We start from the raw sequence: 17,531 nt of genomic DNA, 5'->3' as shown, positions 1-17,531 counted from the left end.
TCCTCGCATCGGTCATCCTAGGCCAATTTTTTGCCCTTTCGGAGCAGCTGGATCATCGGTCTTGTCCTCTCGGCCAGGCAGGGGACGAACCTGGAGAGGGCAGTCAGCCGCCCTAGGATTTGTTGTACCTTCTTGACGCTATTCGAACTTCTCATGTTGAGTATGACCTGACATTTGTCGGGGTTGGCCTCTATCCCCCGGTGGGTGAGCATGAAGCCTAGGAACTTCCTCCCCTCAACCCCGAAAGTACACTTCTCGGGGTTGAGCTTCATGTTGACTCCCCTGAGGGCTTTGAAGACCTTGTTCAGGTCCCTCAGATGTTGTTCGAACGAGTCGGACTTCACGACTATGTCGCCCACGTATACCTCTACCACCCGGCCGATTAGGCCTTTGAAGATTTTGTCCATGAGGCGCTGCTAGGTCGCCCCCGCGCTCTTGAGGCCGAACGGCATGACCTCGTAATAGTAGTTGGTGTCAGAGGTCATGAAGGCTGTTTTCTCCTTGTCCCTGGGGTGCATGCTTATCTGGTTATAGCCAGAGAAACCGTCCAAAAAACTCATAATTTTGTGGTCGGCCGCCTCGTCCTCCAGTCGGTCAATGTTCGGGAGGGGGTAGGTTGATGTTTCTGTAGTTGACGCACATCCTCCAGTTACCATTCAGCTTGGTGACCATGACGACGTTGGCCAGCCAAGTCGTGTATCGGGCCTCCCTTATGAATCCGGCCGACAGCAGCTTGTCGGCCTCTTCCTTCGCCGCGAGTCGTTTTTCGTTGCCCAAGTCCCTCTTCTTTTGGGAGATCGGGCGAGCTTCTTTAAATATCGAGAGTCGGTGAGTGATGACATCCGGGCTCACCCCTGGCATGTCGGTCGGTGTCCAGGTGAACATGTCCATGTTTTTCTTCAGCGCGGCGTGCATGATCTCGGCCTCGGCTGCTGCCAAGGCCGTTCCTACAACGATGTTGTGCTCTTCGTCGAGGAGGGGGACTCTCCTTAGTTCTCCTCTCGCCTCCAGTCTGTGCTCGGTCGCCCGGGGATCGAGGTCTACCAACGCCATGGTTGGCTCGACCTTCCTCGGTTGGTCCTTTCTGGGTGAGCGGTCCTTTTGAGAGGACTTTCTCACCCTGAGGGGAGAGGTGTCGTTCCTTAAAGGTTTCACCCGAAGGCTCTCGGCGTAGCACTCTCGTGCGTCTTTCTGGTCCACGTGGACCGTGAGAATGTCCCTTGTCCTCGAAGGGAACTTCATTGCGAGGTGAGGGGTTGATACAATGGCCATCAGCCTGTTGATGGATGGTCGTCCGAGGAGGATGTTGTAGGAGGTGTTGGCGTCGATGACCAGGTATCGGATTTTGATGGTACTGGTGCTATTCCCCTCTCCGAAGGTGGTGTACAATTCGATGTAACCCTTGGTACCCACCCAATCGCCCGATAATCCTACCACGTGGTCGTCGTATGGCTTCATCTCGGCCTCGGCTATCCTCATGGCCTTAAAAGTTTTCCAGTAGAGGATGTCTACTGAACTTCCCTGGTCCACAAGGGTCTTCCGGATGGTGAATCGGTCTATATCGAGCGCTATCACCATCGGGTCGTCCTGCTAGCGATAGTCCACGCCCTTAAAGTCCTCGTTCGTGAATGTGATGGGTGGCATCCTCGGTCGGAATGCCACCGCGTTTACCTGGTGTACTGCTCGCAGGTGTTTCTCTCGGGCGTTGTTCGTGCTTCCTCCCCCGACGAAGCCGCCGACTATAGTGTTGATAACCTCCCGGTTACCTCTCCTATTGGCCTCCCTAGGGGGGGGGGGGTCGTCCTTTCGGGGGGGATCGTCCCTTGCGGGTTGTCGGTCGCCTCTGTTATCCCGGTCATTTTGACCGCGTTGAGGTGACCTCGTCCGCCTGGGTGGATCCACCCGGCGGGGTAGGTCTCGGCCATTCCTGACGAATCGGCGGAGATGCCCTGCCTGGATAAATTCCTCGATCTTATCCTTCAAGGCCTGACACTCCTTGGTCGAGTGCCCGGTGTTTTGGTGGTACCGACACTACTTTCTCTGGTCGGCATTGTTTGGGCTGGCCACCTTCCTTGGAGGAGGGATCAACTTGGCATTGAGGGCCTCGTCCAAAATCCTCCTCCTCCCGGTCGTCAGGGGTGTGTATCTTGAGAACCGGATTGGTCGATCCCGGTTGTCTCGGCGTCGGTCATTTCTTTGACTCGGCCGCCCCTAGCGGTCTTTCTCTTCTTTTCTTTTCTCCCCACCGGCCTCGGCGCGGGCCTGGTTACGTAACTCTCTGAGCTCTTCCAGCTGCATGTACTTAGTGGCTCTCTTCCTCAACTCATCCAGGCTGTCGGTCGGCTGCATGCACAGGTTGTCGGCAAAGGGCCCTGGACGTAGGGCTGTCAGCATGTGGTGCATGGCAACGTCCGGGCTCAGATTCCGGATGCTCATTGCCACCTTACTAAACCTATCGGCAAAGGTTCTCAGCGATTCTCCCTTATCCTAGCGGATGCCTACCAGGGCGATGGAGGTTAGGTGGTGTGGTCGGCTGGTCGCGAACTATATCTCGAACTTTGCTACGAGTGTGGCAAAGCTATCGATGGAGTTGGGTGAGAGCTTGGTGAACCAACTAAGGGCTGCTCCCTTCAAGGATGTGGCAAACACTGGGCATAACACAACGTCATCCGAGGTGTAGAGACTCATATGGGTGGTGTAAGCGTCCATATGCTCGTCCGGGTCGGTCGACCCGTCATATCGGTCTCGGTTGAAACCCTTCCACTTCTCAGGCAATGGGACTTTGATGATGGTGTTGGTAAAGGGATGTCGGCGGGTCGAGTCGGCCGTCACGGTAGTCCGGGCGGACCTGATCAGCCATGACTCGTCGTCCATCTCGGTTTCTCGGGGAGGGGGTCGGCCTCTCGTCCCCTCGGCCACGTCAGGGTTGGGGGGGAGAGGTGTAAGACTTGCCGACAACGTTCATCGGTATGACATAAGGTCCTCCTTCCCCCAGCTTCTTTCTCATCTCTTCGTTCTCCCTACGGAGAACTTGCAGCTCCTGCTCGTTTTTCTGAGCAGCTTCATCGGTCTTCCTCCTCATCTCGACCATCTCTCTCTGGAGAGACGCAGTAGCATCGTCTAGTCGGCTTTGGTCATTCTCTCCATGCTTCTGGTTGAGACCATCTACTTTTTTCCTTCAGCTAGTTTCTCTCGGCCCCACGGTGGGCGCCAATTGTTCCTACTAGGGAGATGGGACCTAGAGAACTATTGAAGTCTTCGTCTCCTTCCTTCGGTCGGGCAGGTTGCTGGGTGATGAACTGGAGTTCCTTTCGTTTTCGCGCTTCTCCCTCGGCACTCGATCTCGGGTGAACACCGGATGGTGGGGGTACCTGCGAAGGCACTCCGACGCTCAAGTCAGTAAAGCGGATGATGGTGTTCTGGTAGGTGAACAGTAATAAATGACATACCTTACTCCTTGGGATGCGTGCTATTCATATTATTTTAATGGGCCTACCTTGTTGGGCCCATTTATCGGAGTGGACCCTGCTTAGGGTTGCATTACCTAATTCTTAATGACGGATTAGCCTCACTGACCTTGGTTTGAACATTAACGGTGATATGGGTCGGCCATCGGCCAAGTTCCCATGGCCTCGGTCGTCTCCGACAGGTTCCCCTGGTCTCGATCAGGTAGACCAGGTCTCGGGCAGCCAGGTGGATCTCGGTCACGGAAACCAGGGATTGGCCTCGCCCATACCAGTGCAGTATACGAGCAAATAATCATACAGATGTCAAAAAATTTATAAAGATTTATGATATTGTTTTAAAATTTATATTGTAAATATTTATATTTTTATAAACTTTAATAATGTATTAAGAATGTTTTAAAAAACTCTACACTTAATTATTAGTTCATCTCAAATTAAGTAAGAATACATGCGTCTAAAAACAATCAATACTTTAAAGTTTTAAATTGGAAGTATTGTATTGTTTTCTTTTACTTAAAATATTTATGACTAACTAGTGTCAAATCAATATTTTTCCACTTAGAAACCTCATCATCTTAAATCATAATATTTTTATTTTAAAAGAAAAATTAGTAGTAATCAGAACTCGCTGTAAAATATATTTGTATTTTTGTTTAATATTTGTATAATTGAAAAATATAGTAAAATTTGTTCTCATTTTATGATTATTTGTCATATTTTAGTAATTGAGAAATAATAAAATATGGCATATTTTATATAATTTATTGAAGATTTAAAAAATTGTTTAAATAGTATTTTTTTAAAATTGTTCAAAATTTTAACAACTCTTCATCAATTTTTATTTAATAATTTTAATATTAATAATGAAATCAGCTATTTTATTTAAAATTTAAACATGTATTGAGTGGTTAAGTATGTGACTTTTAATTTAGACAATGAATAGTATAGTTATCTTTGATTTTGCTATCTGATAATTGATTAATCTCTAAAGGACTAAGAAATAACCCTTTTTAAGGAGCAACATCCTTCATTGCATTGTGTCCTTAGTGTAAAAACAAGACGACATAAATGTGGACTAATTCTCTGAATGAATAATCTTTGAATGAAAATTTTGTTTCTCCATTTATTTTGTACATATATAAACTACTGAAAAATAAATAGCTTCAATGACGAAAATTTGTATATTTTGATAAGTAAATATTTTCAATGTTTAAAATATATTTTAGATTTGTGATAGATCTAGTTTGAGATAAATAATTTAGGTACGATATAATTTTATTTTAAACTATTCATATTTTAAAATAATATATAATGAAATTTAAATTCGAACTAAAAGTACTAGAAGTGATATACTAAACAAAAATAAGAGTTTAAGAAAATTCTTAACAACTGTGATAATTAAAAAAATCTTAATAACAATGGTTATAAAATTGCTATTTCTTTTATTAAGTTTTTATCTTAGATATTATTATGCAACTTGACATCTCAGCTAGACTGACACCCAAGTAACAATTATCATCTGTCATCACAGAAAAAAAGTTATTAAATAAACAAGAAGAAGAAAGAAAATACAAAAAAAAAAATATGGGAGGATTAGACCAGAACCCAAATCTTAACAAAAACGATATATAGGTAAACTATACTTATTCATAAAGAACTCTAAGAATAGACTAGATGAAAACCTATTATACTAATAAAATGATTCTCTATGAATGTATCCTAAGTTAGACAACTTATTGACACATGCATTCCCTTCACGAAAAATATGAGTAACCCTAAATCTTATTTTCCCACAGTAATTAAGACAAGTGTTCCACAGTAAATGCACCACTAACCAACACAAAATTACATTCAAACCATATATTTAAGATCACATAAAAAGTCTTAATAAACAATTGCCATAAAATTGCTATTTAAAACCACTCTAGTTTAAAAATACTTATGGTAATTCTTTTTATAAAACTCTTGCGATGCAACACACGTCATCACATGAAAATGAAAAATAACATAAAAAAAAAAGAAACATAGGGGACTAGGCTAAACCCATGCAAAGAAAAAAAATAAAAGAAACTCACAAAAGTAATCTAAACAACTATATTGGGAGTTTAAACCAAAAAAGGAAAAACGAAATAAAGACCAAAAGGCAAACAAAAACTTTCTCTCCCCAAAGATAACAAAGAGGAGTGATTGAATGTCAATAATCCAATCATATTGACCCGTTTGGTTATAACATCCATAACAAAATTTGGTGATAATCACACACCATTACTTTTTCTTAAGTTGACATGTTTTGGAGGTTTTCTTATTGACTTTTACTCTAGTTTTAGGAGGACGTCTCGGTCTGCTAGAGGTCTGTACTTGTTCATCTTCTTCAGTTAATGATTCATTTTTATCCATTTTTTTAGCCCAGAACTAAGCCGCCAAATTGATTTCTTTTAAGAAAATATCAACCAAGGTAGATTCAATTACATATGTTACCAAGATGATCGAACATGATTTATGAGCCTCTCGATCATCACCTGAAAAACATTGAAAACAATTTTGCAAGGTCAAATCATTAGAAAATATTTTGGATTGTGTAATTCGAAATGTATTTAGTTTTGGATTGAGTTTGTCAACAATACATTCAAGACTATGGAATCCATAATGCAATTTGGACCTGTAAATGACTTTCAAATTGCATAATTTGAATTTTTTTCCATAAAGTTATGAATTATGCAATTCATAAGACATTTTTGGACCCTAAATTGAATTCAAGATTGTGCAATTCGAAATGTATTTAGTTTAAAAAAAAATACATGATAGATTATGTAATTCATAACAAAATTTTAGATCTAAAATTTCTTATAGATGGTATAATCCGAAATGAATTCAGATTTTGAAAAAAGAATTAGTTTGTGCAATCTGAAAATTTTGAAACTAGTAATTTCATAGTGCAATTAACTAGTAGCAACAAATGGTTTTTTTAAAAATAAACTTTTTCAATAATAACATCGACGAGTCGGAATAATGAATAACCAAAACAACAATAATAGAATTTGATAATGGGACTAGAGCAAGCAAAGGAAGGAGCACATGTGACTGATGGTCATCTATAAGGGAGAAGAAATGGAGAAGAAGAGATAAAAGTAGTGTAAAAATATATATGTCACCTGAGGTAATTTTGTCTTTTTAAACCCGACAGAGGTGCATATGGAAATTGTATGGGTGCATAAAAAATGGTCTTTCTCTTATCCCTTTTGCATTTTCTGATTAGTGACAACCATGACCCCCAATTTGCTATTTACACATTCTTTCCATAAGTTTTGCATTTTCCATCTAAAAAAATCCTCTTCCTAGACATGATGTTTTGGATGTTAATTTTGTAGCAAGTAAATGTTAAATTCATTTTAAAAAGTGTTATTTTGTGAAATTTTAATATAACACTTCCAAAAGCTAATTATTGGTATCAAATTTTAAGCATTATTACTGGAAATTCAACTTATTACTACAAATTCAACCAGCCATATGCACATAAAAAAGAATGGACAAATAAATCCGTGTATGGTATAACTATCATTGATGTATACAAATATGTAATAAAATAATGAACACAAATCTCATTATAATTTATTAACTGAACACAAATAATCAAAACGTTTCTACAAATCATATATAATTATTTAGCTGGATCAAAATTGATGAGAATCAAATAAAGGAGGCTTTTATTAATGGAGGAAGAGGACATCCAACCTCACTTTTGAAGTTCTTCCTTGTAGTCTTGTCAAAATTAAAAGAAGACATAAAATAAAGATGAGGCCCAAGCCCAAAGCCCAAGCCCAAGCCCAAGAAGGCCAAAGCCCAAAGAGCCCAAGTCCATCCCATGAGGGGTAAGGCCAAGCTTTGAAATACTCTTGTATAGTTTTAGGAGGTGTGGTTATTAAATAAAGGAGTGTGAAAATGTAAAATAAAGTCACATTGTCCATGTGACTTAGGAGAGTGGTGTAGGTGTTGTTTTTAGGAGGTGTCATAGTAGAAAAAGGTCACACCTCCCATGTGACTTGTGTTTTGTGGGAATTTCAAATGAGTTTATTTGAATTTTCCCACCTATTTTTCAGCACCTCTAGGCTATAAATAAATGTGCTTAGCTTGTACAATTCAGATTTGAATTTTGATTAGAGAAACTATACTCAATTTTTGAGAGAGCATTGGAGAGCTTTGTGCCTTCTTCATAGTCTTATCTTGATGGTTCAATGGTTACCTCAAGTGGCGGCTTACACACTTATCTTGGAGTCTCCATCCTCCTAGTGGTGTGATCATCCAACCATTCCTCCATCTTCATGAGCTTTCTCTTCTCCTTCCTTCCTTCTCTTTAATTGTTCATGTCTTAGCTTGCTTCCTTTGATTTTCTGTTCGGTACTTTTGTTGTTCTTGCTGTTCTTGCTGTTCTTGCTTCAGTTTTGTGTTTCTACCGATTCATCCTTGCTTCTTTTGCATTTTCTAGCTTTTATGTTCGGTACATTTCAGTTCTATGTTGTTTTGTTCGGTGCAATTGCTTTTACTTCCATTTTAATCGGTTCAATTTGACAATAATTGGAACTTCCATATGAGTTTGTGTTTTGGTACTAGTTTTGGTGAGTTCTTGTTCATAGAACCTTGATCCAATTCTATGATAAAGTGCCTATCTCATAACCAACTCAAGATGATTCCTAAGAATGTCAAGAATCATTCAAAGTGTGCTAGTGGAATCATATCATGTGGTATCAAGAGTTTAGGTGTGTTCTTGTTTAATTTTTGAGTTGTGTTGCACTTTAATTTCAAGAGCTCTTTAATTTCTTGCAATTTACGGTTCTGTTTTTAGGCTTATTTGAGTTTTATTGCTGTTTTATTTATGTTTCCTATCATATGTTTGAGTATTTTCCTTTTTGAATCCATACAAGTTTTGTCTTAGTCTTGTTTTTCCATAATTGTCATCACTTCTTGTAGTACTTTTATTGAATTTGTTGTTTCTTGCTTTGGTGTCATATAATTTTTCTGAGTTTGATACTTGATCCTTTGTGCATTTTCTGTTTTAGAATTGAGTTCATACTTGTATTCTAGACCTATACAAGTTCCTATACATAATTTTCCATTATGTTTTTGCTAGTTCATAATTCTGTTTTTCATTCCTATTAGGATTCCTCTGTTTTCTAAAAATGTGCTTACTGTTTTTCCTTATTGCAATTGATTTACTCACTGGAAAATTCTGAAATTCTGGATTTGTGTTCTTCAAAGTGTTAGAAAATAGTAGAAAAAAGAAGTACTAAAAAATTCAAAGTACACAAAAAATGATAAATAAAATACAAAAAGTGTACAATTCTGCCGAAAAAAATACGGTAATCTGGCAGCGATTTTGAAAAATTTATCTCAATTAATTGGCTTACTGTTTTTGCGTGATTCCAGTGTCATTTTTGAGCTAAGATCTTCAAGTTTATGTGGTTAAAATTTCTAATCTAGTTCGCTTTATATCATTCCAGTTAAATCAGTGAACATCAAGCACAGTTTGCATAAAAAATATTTTCCAGTAGCTAATTTTTTGTTTTCTTCATCTACTCTAGTGCTTTTCTTTAAGTATTCTTTTGTGTGCCTACTTTCTCATTGAGTTCCTTATTTTCTTGCTTGTGTTTTGTTCCTTAATCTTTGAGTTTGTCAAACATCTAGTATTCCTTTTGTTCTAGCCTTTCATTGCTTATACTTTTTCTTGTTTGTCTTTATTGTTTCTTTGGTTTTGTTGTGGTTGGCTTTGAGATTGGTGTGCCTTACTTTGACATCTTTCATTTGAGGATTCCAAGACCTCAAGATCAGATTGGTGCAGGGACATTATTTCTTTGAGAGTGACCTCTTTTTCTGACCAAATTCACTTCGGCAATTTTGGGTGCCATATTATTTTTTTTGCTAACTTTGTTTCTTAACTTGTTTGCTGTTTTTGTGTGTTTGCTGTTTTTCATTTGCAAATGGCTGGCTATTCAAGTGGTGCATCTTACAAGCAGCACTCTCATTCCAAAGCTTCGGTCCTTGGTGAATTGCATGAAGCTCAACGCTCCATTAGGCGTTTGGAAGAGAAATTGCAAAAGATGGAGGTGCAACAAGCTAGGCCATCTCACTCTATCCATGATGGGCATCATTCACATAGACCTTCATCAAGAGGTTCTTCAAATGACTTTGGTCGTGAAGAGGAACATAGAAGAATGAAGCATCACCATCATTCTCATGAAGAGAGCTATAACTGTGACCAAAGATATCACCAAGTGTTCAACATTTCTTGTGGACAAGTCCCTAGTTTTAATGGTGATAGTGATCCTAATGTATATTTAGAATGGGAGACTAAGGTTGACCATTATTTTCATGTGTATAAGGTCCAAGATGACCAAAAACTTAGTTTAGTTTCTTTATCCTTTTTGGGCTATGCCAAAGAATGGTGGCATAAAATTGTAATGGACATTATATATCGCAAGAAACCTCTCGTGGTTTCTTGGAATGCTTTGAAAGAGTGTATGCGCGCGAGGTTTGTTCCTCATTCTAGGAAGGAACACTTGTTGAAGTTCCAAAGGCTTCCTCAAGGACATGGGATGGTAGATGAATACTTTAAAGATTTTGAAACAACTTTGACTAAAATGAATATACATGCTAATGAAGAGTCAAAGATAAAATGGTTTGTACGTGGTTTGAGAATAGATATTAGAGAATTTGTAGAATTAAATGAGTACTCTTCTTTAAAGAAAGTGTTTCGCAAAGCCATCAAGGTGGAATCCTATCTTTTGAAAACAACTTTCAAAAATACTCATGATGATGATTTCTACAACTCTTCTAGGAAGGATGCCAACAAAATTTCTACTCAAAATTCTCCTTCCAATTTTTCCAAACAAACCTTGTTTCCAAAAAAAGTTTCTACTACAAATCCTTCTACTCCTAAGTCACCTACCAAAACTTCAAATATCAAATGTTTTAAATGTTTAGGTTTTGGGCACATAGCTCTTCATTGTCCACAAAAGCAAATCTTAACGCTAAACAAGGTAAAACAAGACCTCACTCACCCACCTACCACAAGTAAAAATGAAAAAGACAAAGAAGGCCAAGTTGACATGGGTCTTATACTTTCACATCCAAGGTGTTTTCCTTCCATATTTTTTTCATTACCAAAGGTTCTTACTTCACCTCCATCTTGGTTAAAAAATGTTAGGGATGATTTTTTCATACCTCCTAATGGTTGTCACCATTTAAGAGGACTTTTTCCAAAAGATATCATCATTCCTAAACAAATTTTTCCAACTTGGTCGTTTTATAGAACCTCCTTTTCTGAAATCCCATTGTTTCCAAATGCTAAGTCATGTTTTCCTTTTTCTTCCACTTTTAATTGTAAGAATAAACTGACTTTGTTATATGCAGGGATTCAGAATTCGTGGACGAATTCTCTCCAACTCGAGGAGTATGATGAGAATCAAATAAAGGAGGCTTTTATTAATGGAGAAAGAGGACATCCACCCTCACATTTGAAGTTCTTCCTTCTAGTCTTCTCAAAATTAAAAGATGACATAAAATAAAGATGAGGCCCAAGCCCAAAGCCCAAGCCCAAGCCCAAGAAGGCCAAAGTCCAAAGAGCCCAAGTCCATCCCATGAGGGGTAAGGCCAAGCTTTGAAATACTCTTGCATAGTTTTAGGAGGTGTGGTTATTAAATAAAGGAGTGTGAAAATGTAAAATAAAGTCACATTGTCCATGTGACTTAGGAGAGTGGTGTACGTGTAGTTTTTAGGAGGTGTCATAGTAGAAAAAGGTCACACCTCCCATGTGACTTGTTTTTGGTGGGAATTTCAAATGAGTTTATTTGAATTTTCCCACCTATTTTTCAGCACCTCTAGGCTATAAATAAAGGTGCTTAGCTTGTACAATTCAGATTTGAATTTTGATTAGAGAAACTATACTCAATTTTTGAGAGAGCATTGGAGAGCTTTGTGCCTTCTTCACTAGTCTTATCTTGATGGTTCAATGGTTACCTCAAGTGGCGGCTTGCAAACTTATCTTGGAGTCTCCATCCTCCTAGTGGCGTGATCATCCAACCATTCCTCCATCTTCATGAGCTTTCTCTTCTCCTTCCTTCCTTCCATATGAGTTTGTGTTTTGGTACTAGTTTTGGTGAGTTCTTGTTCATAGAACCTTGATCCAATTCTATGATAAAGTGCCTATCTCATAACCAACTCAAGATGATTCCTAAGAATGTCAAGAATCATTCAAAGTGTGCTAGTGGAATCATATAAAAAATATACCCAATTTCTAATATTTGAACATTATTTTTACTTATAATTAAATCTTCAAAAAATCAACATTAATATATTATTATATACAATAAGATATAATTGATTATAAATATAATATAATCTATTATACATTAGTGTATATTTTTTGAAGTTCTTATTTTAGGAAGGATTTTGCTTGGAAAATTACAATTAAATTAATATGTATATCAAAGGTATAATGGTTATTTCATAACAAAGTTCACATTTTTTTTTATTTTTTCTTCTTTCCGACCAAACACATACAAATATAATATTTATATTTTATTATTTCTTCTATATTTCAAGTCATCCAAATAATCACATTTCATATTTTAATTCTCTTTATTTTTCACCTTTCAACTTTTTCTAAACAAATGGTATGTATTATATCGTTCTCTTAAAGATACTTATCATTTACCTGTTTGGATAACTTGCATTAGACCCTTATATTTTGGAGCTTATCTAGACCGACAGGCTAAAATTTTAGAGGTTGCTTGGAAAGCAAGCAATTAAGGTAAGGGAAACTAACTTTAACTTTCAATAGTATCCTAGGTTAGAATATCTGAATGTGGAGGGGACATAGTCCCAAGTTTCAATTTCTCTTGCAAAGATGTTATTTGATAAAATTGTTTGATTTTATGTTGCCTGAACATGTATAAATATTAGATTTTGATAGTTTGGGAGTTATATATTGTTTTACTATTGGAAAGGTTCTTGAATGTTATGAATTTTTAAATGTTATGTGATTGAATGATATGTATCATATATGAACGGTGAAAATTATATGAAATTGATGTCATACATTTGAGATAATGTATGAATTGTTGTTTGATGGTACATTAAGTATGAAAAACCTATGTTTAACAGAGATCCTCTAGCTTCACTAATGATCTAAGTCATATAGACTGGTGAGAAGTTGATGAGGGATTTCATACACACCGGGTCCTGTTGTAGACACTCGGTATTGGATGTTTGAAATTACTCTGATCCTTTATGTATGGATTAAATGTTAGTCTCTAGTAGGGACATAATTAATGAGTCTTCCGGAAGACGATTGATTCATGTGTAGTCACTGTGATTTAAATTAAATCAAAGCATTATGAATTGAAATGAAATCCAATGATTGTGATTGAAAATAGATTCATGTGTGGTCTATATGAATGATGAATTTGGTATTGAAATTTTATATGACAATATTTAAAGAAATGTTTATAAATAATTAGTTTGATTGGTTCTTTTTGCATGAATTAAATATGTTATGGAATTTCTTTTCATTAGCTTACCCTTGCTTTACTTATTGTGTTGTGAACTGTGATGATTGTACTACATACATGAGCAGATAATCATACAGGTGTTGGAGGGTCCGGAGGACTTTAGGATATATTTGTAAATATTTGTATTTTCATAAGTCCTAATCATGTATTAGGAATGTTTTGAAAGCCTCTAAGCTTGTATAGAAACATGTAGAACTTGTATTGTAATAGTTGGATGTATTTTTGGGGTGTTACAATAATAATTCATACTTTTAAATAATCAAAATAATCAAATAACTATATATCATATATTAAAATTTTTAGATGTGTTTACTATTGTAATTTTTCACATCTCTTTTTATATAGAAAAAAAATTAAAACCTAAGTACTTTTAAGAATGGTTCTTAAATAGATTGCTTATTTTTTTATTACAAAAATTGTTTATTGCTAATTGATAAATTTTAAAATATATTACAACACATATTGGAAGTACGTGCAAACAATTTTTTCAACTTTCAACAATAAAATCAAAATTATTTTTTGGATGATAATTTATAGGAATATAATTAAATGATACTTGCTCAAAGAGAAATTTCCTTAATTCGTATGTCTTTGTTATGGATTTTACAGGTTAAGCAAAAGAAAAATTATTAACATCTAAATCCAAAATGATAAAAAAAATTGATAATCAATAATAAGAGATATCTTAAAGTAGATTGAAGAAAATAATAATAAAAATATTTTATTCGCATATAAAAAAGATAATAAGAATTAAAATTGAATATAAAGATGATGATAAGTAAATTATTAAATTTTTATGTATAAATTAGAAAATAAAAACAAACAAGACATAGAGAGAAAAGAAAAAATAAATTATAGAGTTCTAAATTAGTAAGAATATCATATATGATATCAGCAACGCGTAAAAGATATGTAGAAAACAAACACGGAAAAGATACGTAGAAAACAATGTAAAGATAGAAGGAAAATAATTTATACTACTGAAATTAAATTAAATTTTTTAAGATCTTAATTTTAGCTTAAATATCTTCTTAAACAAAATTTTCTAAAATATCATTTAACTTCTAAGTTTTATTGACTTTTGTTAGGTTACAATTTTTTTTAAAAATATTGAATTTAGAATTTTATGTTTTGAGGTGATTTGAAATTGTATTTTATTAATTTAAAACTAACATATTGGTAATTTAAAAATATTATCAGATTTAAATCGTAAAACAAATATTTCTCTTAAAATTTTCAACAGACAGTGTAACAACTTTAAATTGTCAGTATGCCTTTTAAACAATATTTAATATCTGTCTAATATATATATATATATATATATATATATAATATAATATTCTTAATTTTATGGATTTTATTTAAAATGATAAAATTTCTTATATAACAAAATTTATATTTGATTAAGATATGTTAGATATAAGATTTATTCAAAAATTTATCATATTTTTTAGTTATAAATACTTTTTAAGTCTCACTATTGTTGCACACTATTGTGATTCTCTTAAATTCAAATTTAGTGAGGTGATATCAATATTCTTCAAAGTGTTTCCTTAAGTTAAACACCATGGTTACATCACTTTGTGCTAATGGTTGTGGGTTCAATGGTTCTCCTACCAACAAGAATCTTTGTTTAAAGTGCTACAAAGATTATCTCAAAGAAAACAACACCAAATCAAAGGGTTGTAAGGGTGTAGAGTGTGAAACGAATAACATGAATAACAAAAAAAATTATTTTGAGGAAACATCATGTATTTCTGAAAGTTCTACAAGTTCTATCATTGATGATATGACTTTTGTTTCTGATATGAGTAAGAAGAATGAGAGAAAGAGATGCAACAGTTGCAAGAAGAGAATTGGATTATTAGGCTTCCAATGTCGCTGTGGAGATGTTTTTTGTGGATCACATAGATATCCAGAGATGCATGCATGCAAAATAGATTGGAAGAAAATTGGTCGTGAAGTTTTGATTAAAGAAAATCCTTTATGCATTAGTGATAAACTAAAACATAGAATTTAGAATTAATTTTTCTATTTTCTTTATTGTACTCCATTTCTACCCTGAATTATATAAGATTTATGATTAATTGAACTGAAATTCATCATTAATTGTAAATGTTGGTATTATGAATTAAAAAGTTTATATTCAATATCATGTCATTTAACCTATTCCATTTATTTTGTACATATATAAACTACTGAAAGATAAAATGACTTGAATGACGAAAATTTGTATAAAAACTGCGGAAAGGTTTTTCTTTAATCTATTTGTATTATAAATAATAAGGAAAGTAATTATATTATAGTTTAAAGAATGTAATAAAAATAATTTTACATTTTAATATTTTGATAAGTAAATATTTTCAATGTTTAAAATATATTTTAGATTTGTAATAGATCTAGTTTGAGATAAATAATTTAGGTGCGATATAATTTTAAACTATTCATATTTTAAAATAATATACATTGAAATTTAAATTAGAACTAGATGTACTAGAAGTGATACACTGAACAAAAATAAGAGTTTAGGAAAATTCTTAACGTTCACAATTAAAAAGTCTTAATAACCATTGTTATAAAATAGCTATCTAAAATCACTTAAAAAGTCTTAAAAACAATTCCCATAAAATTACTATTTAAAACCACTCTTGTTCAAAATAAAATAAAAATCACGCTATGCAACATGTTTCATCACATAAAATATAATATAAAAGAAAAAAAAAAGAAACACGAAGGACTAGACTAAACTCATGCACAGAAAAATAATAATAAAGAAACTCACAAGAGTAATCTAAAGAACTACATTGAGAGTTTAAAAAAAACGGAAAAAGGAAATAATTACCAGAAGGCAAACAAAAAAAATTTCTTTTCCCAAAGATAACAACGAGGACTGATTGAATGCCATTAATCAAATCATATTGACCTAGTTTGCATATAACATCCATAATAAAATGCAGTGATAATCACACACCATTATTTTTCCTTAGGTTGACATGCTTTGGAGGTTTTCTTATTGACTTTTACTCTAGTTTTAGGAGGACGTCTCGGTCTCCTAGAAGCTTGTATTTGTTCCCCTTCTTCACTTAATGATTCGTTTGTATCCATTTGTTTAGCCTAGAACTTAGTGGCAAAATTGACTTCTTTTAAAAATATTAATCGGGGTAGATTCAACTATATTGTCAAAATGGTCGATCATGATTCATGAATCTATTGATCATCAACTGGAAGGAATTGAAAAGAATTTTGCAATGTCAAATCATTAGAAACAATTTTAGATTGCGTAATTCGAAAGTCATTTATGGGTCAAGAATGTATTTAGTTTGTCAAAAATACATTCAAGATTGTGGAATCCATAATGCAATTGTGGACCCTAAATTGTAGGAACTAATAGAAGGAAATAAGAGAAGACAAAAGGTTGTAGAAACTGATTGATGGTAATTGCACAAGATTGCAAAACTGTTGTGCTATCTTATTCATTTTGATTTACTTGAATAATATATATAATAAAATTACAATTAGTGGAAGCTATAAAATAGGAATACTAACAGGCCTGTAAATTGACCATTAATGCAATAATAACATTAAAATAGTTTAAGGGTAATAAAATCAGAATTAATAATAATAAAATATGAATTAATAACCAACATTCTCCCTTAATTCTGATTTGGAACAACCTTCCTGTCCAACAGATCTCTTAACTTGATGAAAGCATTGTTTTCAATGGCTTAGTGAAAATATCTGCAATCTAATCTTCTGATTTGCAGTATTCCAATTTGATCATGTTCTTCCGAACTTGGTCTCGTCGCAGGAAGTGATATCGAATATCAATGTGTTTACTTCTTTGATGAAAAACCGGATTCTTTGCAAGATTAATTGCAGAGACATTGTCAACATAAATCTTAATTGGAACATCTAGATTAAAACCAATTCAAGTCATGATATTGTTTTTCTCAATCGCCATTAAATCTTCATTCATAGTCTTTTGCCATTTGGGGTGTTGAATGGTATCTGCAAGTCTCACGGGTTCTGAATCTACAACAAAAGCAAAGTGAACCAAATCTCCATTGTCATCAACTTCATCATCAAGATTTACTTCACAATCTTGAAGGTGTACAAGTTGTCGTTGCTGCCTTCTTGGTCGCTCCATCATAGTTGAAATTGGAGTTGCAACTTCAGGTTGAATTGCGGCTTCAGGTTGAACTACAGGTGCTTTAAGAGTGACTCCATCCTCCACATCTTCGTTCAAAACGTAAATATATCATTTTTTTGAATCCATTTCAGCTGCTGCATTCCATTGTCATTCCTCATCTTCAGCAAATGTAACATCACGACTCACAATCACCTTCTTTGTCATTGGATTGTACCGTTTGTATCCTCCATGCTTATATCCAATGAAAATGGTTTTCACTGCCTTATCATCCAACTTCGATTTTGCTGCCTTGGGGACATGAGCACAAGTAATTGACCCAAATACCTTCAAGTGCTGCACATTGGATTTGAA

General features: G+C 34.9%; 2 protein-coding genes across 2 annotated transcripts; one reads left to right on the top strand and one right to left on the bottom strand.

Annotated features, from left to right (window-relative positions):
• Nucleotides 1–594: 594 nt before the first annotated feature.
• On the bottom strand, nucleotides 595–1,578 carry LOC137838785 (uncharacterized). Its single transcript, XM_068648011.1, has one exon. The coding sequence runs from the start codon at nucleotides 1,576–1,578 to the stop codon at nucleotides 595–597; it is 984 nt and encodes a 327-aa protein (XP_068504112.1).
• Nucleotides 1,579–14,597: 13,019 nt separating this feature from the next.
• Nucleotides 14,598–15,050, top strand: LOC137838784 (putative zinc finger A20 and AN1 domain-containing stress-associated protein 8). Its single transcript, XM_068648010.1, has one exon. The coding sequence runs from the start codon at nucleotides 14,598–14,600 to the stop codon at nucleotides 15,048–15,050; it is 453 nt and encodes a 150-aa protein (XP_068504111.1).
• The last annotated feature ends 2,481 nt before the right edge of the window (nucleotides 15,051–17,531 follow it).

The sequence above is a fragment of the Phaseolus vulgaris genome, chromosome 4 (genome assembly GCF_000499845.2).
Source record: "Phaseolus vulgaris cultivar G19833 chromosome 4, P. vulgaris v2.0, whole genome shotgun sequence".
In the NCBI taxonomy this organism is placed as follows: domain Eukaryota; kingdom Viridiplantae; phylum Streptophyta; class Magnoliopsida; order Fabales; family Fabaceae; genus Phaseolus; species Phaseolus vulgaris.
The sequence above is the reverse complement of the archived record's forward strand: the minus strand, read 5'-3'. Positions and strand labels throughout refer to the sequence as shown.

Coding starts and splice junctions, on each gene's coding strand:
- LOC137838784 (XM_068648010.1), top strand. CDS start 14,598: ATGGTTACATCACTTTGTGCTAATGGTTGTGGGTTCAATGGTTCTCCT.
- LOC137838785 (XM_068648011.1), bottom strand. CDS start 1,578: ATGGTGATAGCGCTCGATATAGACCGATTCACCATCCGGAAGACCCTT.